A 9,743-nucleotide genomic window follows, 5' to 3' on the forward strand; every position below is an offset into this window, starting at 1 on the left:
TGGTGATGCAATTATTGAGGATTTATCAGATGTAGAGGTGGACCTAGGTTTTCCAAGAACTCCAGGGGAAGGAATTTTGTATGAAGCTCTCGACCCAGGTGTAGAATCTGATGGAGCCAACTCGTGGCACTCAGAGGAGATGAAGACTCCTCCTAATTCTGAAGATGAGTTGGAATCTGATGGGGATTCAGATGAATTTCCCATCTTCTAAGAGGGCCAGAGATTTGGTGAGCTGAAACCGCAAGTGGGCATGAAGTTTAATACCAAATAAGAGTTCAGAGATGCTGTGCGAGAGTTTACCATACAAGAGGGTAGGGGGATTAAGTATGTAAAGAATGATAATCTCAGGTGTAGGGCAGTGTGCCAAGTGGAAGAGTGCTCATGGGTTCTTTTATACATCAAGGGATCATGAAGACTGTTATTGGCAAATCAAGACATTTTATGATGATCATACATGTCCAAGAAAAAATTCTAACAGGGCTGCAAACAGAGCATGACTGACTGGTAAGTTAGTTAAAAAGGTTAGAAAGTATCCTAATTTCAAGCAATGCAAGGTTGCAGTGTACTTTAGGTCAAAGTGTGATCTAATACTGCATAGAAATTCAATAGCTAGAGCCTTGACCGATGCAAGGAATGTTGTTTATGGGGATGAGAAGGCACAATATGCCTTGTTAAGGGATTATAATGAAACGCTTCTGAAAACCAATCCTGGAAACACTCTAAAGATTGGGGTGACTCCACTGCCTGATGAAAAAGTAATGTTTCAGAAGATGTACATTTGCTTGAGTGGTTGCAAGAACGAGTTCAAAGCAGGGTGCCGACCATTAATTGGACTCGATGGTGCATTTCTGAAGACACATATTGGAGGTCGGATATTATCAGCGGTAGCCCAAGATGGAAATCATCACATATATGTGATTGCTTGGGCTATAGTTAACGTTGAAAACAAGGAAAACTGGAAGTGGTTTCTTGAGCTACTCCACGATGATTTAGGAGACTATAAGGTTAACGGATGGTGTTTCATTTCTGATATATAGAAGGTAACTAGTTGTATACTATATAACTTGTTGTGTTATTCAAGTAGTTAGCCATGTATTAAAGATTTTATTTTGTTAGAATTAAGGGAATCTGGATTATATGTAGGCACCTTTTATGAATTATATGCTATTATATGAAATTGGTTCATCCTATTATATAAAATTGGTTAATTTCTGGATTATATATGATGATATAAATATTTCAAAGTGGTTGATCCTATTTAAGTAGTTTGGTTTCTGCTATATGTGTTTGTCATCTGTATGGATTGATTTCCACTGTAGAAGAGGTCATGCCACAGGTCCATCATCGTTTCTGTGTATGGCTCCTATGGCAAAATTTCAACAAAAGGTGGAAGGATCTTGAGCTGAGGAGACTCCTTTGGGATGCTGCTAGGTCAACCACATTCCAAGACTTTATGGATAATATGGACAAGATAAAAAGGGTGAGTGGGGACGCATGGACATGCCTTAACAAGTGGCTGAGGCATTCATGGACAAAGTCTCAATTTAGCCACAGGCCAAAGCTGGATAATATTTGCAACAATGCATGTGAGGTATTCAATGCATGGATCAAGGAGGCTAAGAGCAAGCCAATCATCACATTGCTTGAAGAGGTAAGGATGTTTGTTATGAGATTGATTGCAAAGAATAAGGTAAAGTTGAACAAACATGTCGGAAAACTTCCTCCTGTTATTCAGAGCAGGTTAGAAAAGGTTCGTAAAGAATTAAAGAATTGGGTCCCTATATGGACTGGAGATGAAGACTATGAAAAATTTGAGGTCCACAGACACCCAACAAACATGGTTGTTAATCTAGGCAAAAGACTTTGCACCTGCCAGTTCTAGATATTAATAGGTGATATTATTAACCTTTACACAAACTTTATTTTTATTTTCATTATAAATGGCTTTACTTCATTTATTATGTTGGTTGGTGCGGAGTTGAACTAGATTTGTTTATTTATCATAGGCATTCCCTGTGTTCATGCCTGTGCTACTCTTGCACGGGTGAAGAAGAGACCCGAGGATTTCTGTCATCCCTTGGTCACCATAGAGTCATACAAGAAGATATATGAACATCACATCAATCCTCTCCAGGCCAATCCCTGTGGAAAAAATCCGTCTACAATCAGCCACAAGCTGCTAACATTAAACGAAAACCAGGAAAACAGAAAGAAGAAAGGATGCTGACGAGGGTACTAGTGGAAACAAGAAAGCTAAGCCAACCGTTACCCTAAAGAGACATCTGAAGTCATATAACACCAAACACCAAACCTCAATCTAACATCATATAACATACAAAACATCAAACCTAGGGTTCACAAAACAACTAAACACAAGATTTTTGTGAAACCTTATCTTACCTTACCCATCAGTATTTGGGGTAAAATTCAACAATACTCCAATGCTAGATCATCCCTAAACAACCAAAGAAACTCAAAAATCCAAAGCCATTTTTGTGTTTTGGGCTAGAGCAGAAAACTAGTGCTAGAAAAAACGTTTCTTACCAACAAAACCTAGTTAGAAATGACGGGCTCGGCGAGATCGATGCGTGGCCACAAATGTCTCGTCAATCGGAGCTCAGTAGCTCAAGTTATGGTCACCGGAAGTGGAAGATAAATAGTGACCAAACCCTTTGCTCTCTTCTCTCTCAAAGCTGCGCCCTCTTTCTTGTTTTTAGGGTTAAAATGAGCTAAAATCTCATTAAACATGCATATATATTTGGGCCTTGGTCCCGGTCTAACCGGTTAGCGTTTTAGGTCCGTTTGGCCCACTTTGGGCCAAAACCTTTAAGATTAGCGCTTGATTTTTAATTCTAAATTATTTTTTGTCTTTTCAAAGCAATAAATTCAATTTTCAAAATCTTATTTTTCTCAAAACACGGTAACGAACAGACTAAAGCCGGTACTACCGGCTTAAGCATTGGTACACATTTTTATAAAATTTTTCCACAAAAGATACTTTCCAATTTATAAAATTCATTGAAATCAAATTTCACCTTTTTATTTTCAAAATATCATTTCTATATTTCCGAACCTATTCCGAGCAATTAAATTATTATTTTATTAAAGCATTTACTCTGGTTCTTACAAAGTGCACAAAAAAGAAGCTTCAAAGGAGGAATTGGAGGAGCAAAAGAAAGAACAAGAAGCCTCCACACAAAGTAACAGACCAATAAAGAAGGAGACAGTGGAGGCACACAAATCAAGAATCCCATATCCTCAAAGACTCAAGAGAGAGATCAAAGAGAAGCAATGCTCCAAATTTCTAAAGGTATTCAAGACACTCCACATCAACATTCTTTTCTTAGAAGTACTTGAACAAATGCCAATGTATGCTAAGTTTATGAAAGAGTTATTATCAAAGAAAAGATCCTTGAAGGGAGGACAAACTGTAGTCATGACTAAGGAGTATAGTGCCATCATAAAAAAGGACTTACCAAGGAAGAAGAAAGATCCAGTAACCTTCCTAATTCTGTGTACCATTGAAAATATAACATTTGAAAGAGCATTATGTGATCTTGGTTCAAGCATCAACCTAATGCCTCTCTTTGTGATGAAGAAGCTCGAAATCCATAAATTAAAACCAACAAAAATTGCTCTTCAATTGGCTGACTGATCCATAAAGCGGGAACATGGAGTTGTGAAAAATGTTTTGGTGAAAGTAAGAAAATTCTTTCTCCCAGCTGATTTCGTCATCCTTGATATGGAAGAAGACTACAACACCCCCATTATTTTGGGGAGGCCCTTCTTGGCTACTAGGAGGGCTTTGATTGATGTTGAAAAGGGAGAATTGATGCTAAGAGTGCATGATGAACACTTGGTGTTCCATATTTTCAAGACCATGCTTGATTCCAATCATGAGGAGAATTGTATAAAGATTGACTACAGGGATCCAAACTTGAAGAAAGCTCCTAGTGAATCACTTCAAAGGCCACCACTCCCATGCTTAAAAGAAAGCAAAGAAGTAGTAGTGAAATAACAAGCTGAAGGGATCATTGGAGCTAAAGAGGATTTGCAACCAAAGCATCGATTTGTGACAACCAACAAGATTTCTCCTGATATTGAGCCTAAGATTGGCATTGAGTATGAACCACCACCACTAAAAAGGAAAGAAAAGACTCCAAACAAAGTATCTAGAGGGTAGAGAAACAAAAAGATCTCTACCAAAGACTTCTCACTAGGGGATAAGGTGATGCTTGTTTACCAACCAAGGGAGCCATCTCCACATTTGTCTGGACACTAAACAGTCAACAAGATTCTTTCTCTTATGCATATTGAGATCATCAAAGAAGACACAGGAAGGAAGTTCACAGTGAGAGTAGCGAAAAATTATTTTTTAGGTTAAAACTGTTTTGATGTATTTCTGTTTTGTAATAATGAATCTAAAAGGTTTTTCTTGTTAAGTTGGGTGAGTCCTTAGTGTTGAGAGTCTAAGAAGTGAACCTAGCTGAAACAAGCTTGGTTAGAAGCTTAGGTCATTCCAGATAGGATTAAGAAGAATCTTAAGGAATTGGTGTTTATAATCATTGAAAAACATAGTGAAAATTCTACTATAGTTGTGATAGAAACTGCATGTAGGCCACAATACAAAAGGTGGATGAATCAGGATACATAATTGTGCTCTGTTTTCTTCTCTATTCTATTTTTATTTCATTCATTATGAGATAAAAATAAATTGTTTTTTTGTATAAGGGTTATAACAGACACAACATTAACTAAATTACAAAATCTATTTTAAAAACAGAAAAAATAGCCATAAATTTAATTCCCTTATTTAACTCATTAAAAGCTTTCAAAAAAAATGCAAAACATTAATTTAGATGCTAAAATAGCAACTATAATGAAATTTAAGAATAATAAAATATATCTTATCGTGAAATAGTTGGAATAACTTTAGCATACAAAAATTAATGTTTTCATCAAAACTCGTTAAAATAAATCGAAATTTGTGAGTTAACTTGGTTGATTTGCAAAAGAAAAGAAAAAGACAAGTTGAGCCAATAAAATAGTGACTCATTTAGAAGTGATTTGTTTTAACTTGATTAAAAAAAACTGCGAATCAAACTAATTCAAATTGAGTGGGTATCAATGGAACCTTTTATTATATAAATAAAAATTATCTGAGTTAAATCCCAAAGTAGTCTTTGAGAGTCACGAAATGCACCGATATGGTCTCTGACTTCCCAATTGTACTATTTATGTCCTCGAGATTGGAAAAATGCACCTAGTTGGACCTTTCCCGTTTTTCTGTCCAAGCTGCTTCCCGGCGGCAGTGATCTGGCAATTGATTACCACGATCGAATGTCTAAATGGTTACATGATGTGGCAATTGAAAGTGTTTAACCCAATGTGGTCCCTGAGCTCCCTTTTAACCCTAATTACAGAAGTAGTGCACCACTTCTTCTTTTTCTTCCTCCTTCCTGTTCTTCTTCTTCGTCGTTGCTGTGCTGGTTGGAACGATGGTTAGACCTGCAAATGAAGGAGACGGGAGTTTAATTCGATCAACGACAAGGACACCAAGTTGCAGCAGAGCCTCGTAAGTGCCAGAGCGGTGTGAGTGTGGGAAATGCCTTGTGCTCTGATGGTCTGGAACGGATACCCACCCAAATAAGCCCTTCTTTAAGAGTTGTTGTTGAATTTTTTTATGCTAACTTTTAAATCCTTAAATTTATTGTTCACAGAGTAGTGAAAAAAGATGGCGTGGGTTTTTCTGATGGACAGATATTATAGAAGAGGATAATGGAATTTTAAAGATGCTGCAACATATAACAATGAACAAGTGAGCGGGAGTCTTGGTTTGAGGATTGGCAATTTGGAGGCTGAATTAAGGACCCAGAAATATATATTACAAATATTAAGATTGCTGATTTTTTTCTTGTTAGTTGTTGTACTAGTTGTGATTGTAAAAATGTAACAATTGTGTATGAAAGTATTTGTTTATGAATGTATGGGCACTCTTTGTATTATTGGTGTGAGATAAACCCCATTTTTAGGGTTTATCTTGTGCTTAATTTAGGAAATTTTATCAACTTTTCCCACATTTATTCAATGAAATGGCATAGTTTCATGACTCTCTCCTAATTTGTGCTTAAGTGTGAAAACATGCTTTTTAGGCCTTAATTTGCTAATTTTGATTCACCTTTGATTTCACTAGATGCCTTGATGTGTTTGTTAGTGAATTCAGGTTGAAAAGGCTAGGAATGGATCAAGGGAGTGAAGAGAAAAGCATGAAAAGTGGAGAACTCATGGAAAAACAAGGATTTAGAGTGCATACTGCGCACGCATGGATATGAAGTCGAATTGAGACGCGTACGCGTGGATGAAAAATGTCAAGTGACGCGTACGCGTGACCCATGCGTACGCGTCGGTGCTCACACGTGACCTCATTAAAGTGAAAACACTGGGGGCGATTTCTGAGTTTCCCAGGCCCAAATCCAACTCATTTCTAAGGCTATTAGATGCAGAATTTAAGAGGGGTCAAGGGGGAAACACTTAGGATAGTCATGATGAGCCTAGTTTTCTTGAGAGAGAAGTTCCCTCTTCTCTCTAGAATTAGGTTAAGATTAGGTTAATTTCTCTTAGATTAGGTTTAATTTCTTGTTTTCATCTTGTTTCCTTTATGATTTCTTGTTCCTTCATCTTAATTTTCTTATTTTGTAGTGTTAATTTCCTTGTCATGCCTCTTCTATGTTCATGCATTATTGTTACTTTGATTTTCTTTTAATGCAATTTATGTTTTATGTTCTTTTATTGTTTAATTGCTTTACTATTGTTATTTCCTTGCCTTGAGTAGTTGTAGATTTACATTTTTTGTCTTTTTTATTATACTTTCCTTTTATGCCTTCCAAGTATTTGATAAAATGATTGGAAGGATGATAGAGTAGATTTTTGTGTTCTTGGCTTGGGATGATAACTTAGGTGAACCTGAGTTGTTAATATCCAAGTGATTGATAATTGGTGTCCATTGACTCTAGCTTTCACTAAGATTAATTAGTGAGGTGGCTAGGACTTATGGATTAGGATTAATATAGCTCATTTAACTTTCCTTCATTTGTTAGAGGATGACTTAATGGGATTGATCCTTGCAATTATCATGTTGTGGTTAGTAACAAGGATAAAGATCCTTAACCATCAACCCTTGCCAAGACCTTTTTATTATTTGAGTTTCCTTTACTTTATTGCCATTTATTTTTCTTATCCCTTATTCAAAACCCCAAAAATATTTTGCCATAACCAATAATAAGAACACTTCCCTGCAATTCCTTGAGAAACGACCCGAGGTTTAAATACTTCAGTTTATTTTTATTGGGATTTGTACTTGTGACAAATAAATTTTCTTTGTGAAGTCATTCACATGCACATATTGTGTAATAAAGGGCCATACCAAGAGGGAATGTAAAAAAAAGAGAACTGATGAGGTTGCTGCTACACTTGTAGCTGCAACGGCTGCTATAGCGGCTGCCAAGTCCAAAATTACTCCAACTGTGAGTACACTTGCAGTTGAAGCAAGCAACACTACCAATGAGGCACCACAAGTAGTTGAAGCTCCTCCTGGTGTAGGTATCCAAAATCTTCCTCATGTGGATGTTACAAACAACTTTCCACCACCAGTGGCTACAGCCGAGATTGACTTATCCCAACCAAACTATAATGGAACATAAAATGAGGTAAAAATTTTCATTATCATTTATTTTTTACAATTTTGTCATTGCTCCTTGTTCACACTGGTTTCCTAACCTTACTCAGGCACCACCACCACCACTAACAAAAAGGCCACATAAATTACTAACTAAAAGGAGGAACTCACCACCACCAGTAACTGCTTCTGTTGATCCCATGCAAGGAGCAAGTGCAGCAACATCTTCTCGGTTGGCAAACTTTCTGAAGTTTGTTCCAACATCAGGGTTCAAAGCACCAAGGAAGAAAAACACTAAATAATTGCATGTACTAGCTATTGATGTTTGATTCATTACATATGGAATTTGGGCATTAGTTTTTTTTTTGTTATTTTCATTCAAGAATAGCACATAGCCAGACTGTATGGTTTGTTTTTACTTTTGGTAGTTATAAACCTTTAAACTTAGAGATCTTCTTGTGTTTTTTTGTGGCTGTATTATTGTGTTTATTGTGAGATACTCCATTGACAGTGTTACACTGACAATGTGTTAATTGTAATCAAAATATGCTATTATCAATTTACTTGTTCTGTTCTGTTCATTCAGTTTCGTTATTATCTTTGTAATCTATTTACATAGACCACACTGATGAACGGAAATTGTCTATCGGTAAAGAATTTCACAAATAAAATCTCGTTGCAAGTATAGTTCTAAACCAACAAACAATTCCTGAATCAAAAATTTATTTGTCACAAGTACAAATCCCAATAAAAATAAACCGAAGTATTTAAACCTCGGGTCGTTTCTCAAGGAATTGCAGGGAAGTGTTCTTATTATTGGTTATGGCAAAATATTTTTGGGGTTTTGAATAAGGGACAAGAAAAATAAATGGCAATAAAGTAAAGGAAACTCAAATAATAAAAAGGTCTTGGCAAGGGTTGATGGTTAAGGATCTTTATCCTTGTTACTAACCACAACATGATAATTGCAAGGATCAATCCCATTAAGTCATCCTCTAACAAATGAAGGAAAGTTAAATGAGCTATATTAATCCTAATCCATAAGTCCTAGCCACCTCACTAATTAATCTTAGTGAAAGCTAGAGTCAATGGACACCAATTATCAATCACTTGGACATTAACAACTCAGGTTCACCTAAGTTATCATCCCAAGCCAAGAACACAAAAATCTACTCTATCATCCTTCCAATCATTTTATCAAATACTTGGAAGGCATAAAAGGAAAGTATAATAAAAAAGACAAAAAATGTAAATCTACAACTACTCAAGGCAAGGAAATAACAATAGTAAAGCAATTAAACAATAAAAGAACATAAAACATAAATTGCATTAAAAGAAAATCAAAGTAACAAGAATGCATGAACATAGAAGAGGCATGACAAGGAAATTAACACTACAAAATAAGAAAATTAAGATGAAGGAACAAGAAATCATAAAGGAAACAAGATGAAAACAAGAAATTAAACCTAATCTAAGAGAAATTAACCTAATCTTAACCTAATTCTAGAGAGAAGAGGGAACTTCTCTCTCAAGAAAACTAACTAAAGGCTCATCATGACTATCCTAAGTGTTTCCCCCTTGACCCCTCTTAAATTCTGCATGTAATAGCCTTAGAAATGAGTTGGATTTGGGCCTGGGAAACTCAGAAATCGCCCCCAGTGTTTTCACTTTAATGAGGTCATGTGTGAGCACCGACGCGTACGCATGGGTCACGCGTACGCGTCACTTGACATTTTTCATCCACGCGTACGCATCGAGTTACGCGTACGCGTCTCAATTCGACTTCATATCCATGCGTGCGCAGTATGCACTCTAAATCCTTGTTTTTCCATGAGTTCTCCACTTTTCATGCTTTTCTCTTCACTCCCTTGATCCATTCCTAGCCTTTTCAACCTGAATTCACTAACAAACACATCAAGGCATCTAGTGAAATCAAAGGTGAATCAAAATTAGCAAATTAAGGCCTAAAAAGCATGTTTTCACACTTAAGCACAAATTAGGAGAGAGTCATGAAACTATGCCATTTCATTGAATAAATGTGGGAAAAGTTGATAAAATTCCCTAAATT

The 9,743-nt window shown here is 36.3% G+C and overlaps 1 protein-coding gene across 1 annotated transcript; it reads left to right on the plus strand.

Moving 5' to 3' along the window:
* The first annotated feature begins 493 nt into the window (after positions 1-493).
* On the plus strand, positions 494-7,700 carry LOC140174409 (uncharacterized). Its single transcript, XM_072198860.1, has 4 exons — positions 494-504; positions 572-1,015; positions 1,387-1,750; positions 7,416-7,700. Exons 1-4 carry the CDS (start codon positions 494-496, stop codon positions 7,698-7,700), a joined length of 1,104 nt encoding a protein of 367 aa, XP_072054961.1.
* Positions 7,701-9,743: the final 2,043 nt, after the last annotated feature.

The sequence above is a fragment of the Arachis hypogaea genome, chromosome 7 (assembly GCF_003086295.3).
Source record: "Arachis hypogaea cultivar Tifrunner chromosome 7, arahy.Tifrunner.gnm2.J5K5, whole genome shotgun sequence".
In the NCBI taxonomy this organism is placed as follows: domain Eukaryota; kingdom Viridiplantae; phylum Streptophyta; class Magnoliopsida; order Fabales; family Fabaceae; genus Arachis; species Arachis hypogaea.

Bases quoted from the DNA above. Each gene is read 5' to 3' on its own strand.
- LOC140174409 (XM_072198860.1), top strand. The intron at 1,016-1,386 runs GTGTTTCATTTC...TTTCAACAAAAG, and splicing joins GACTATAAGGTTAACGGATG to GTGGAAGGATCTTGAGCTGA. The intron at 1,751-7,415 runs GTTCGTAAAGAA...TGTGTAATAAAG, and splicing joins TTCAGAGCAGGTTAGAAAAG to GGCCATACCAAGAGGGAATG.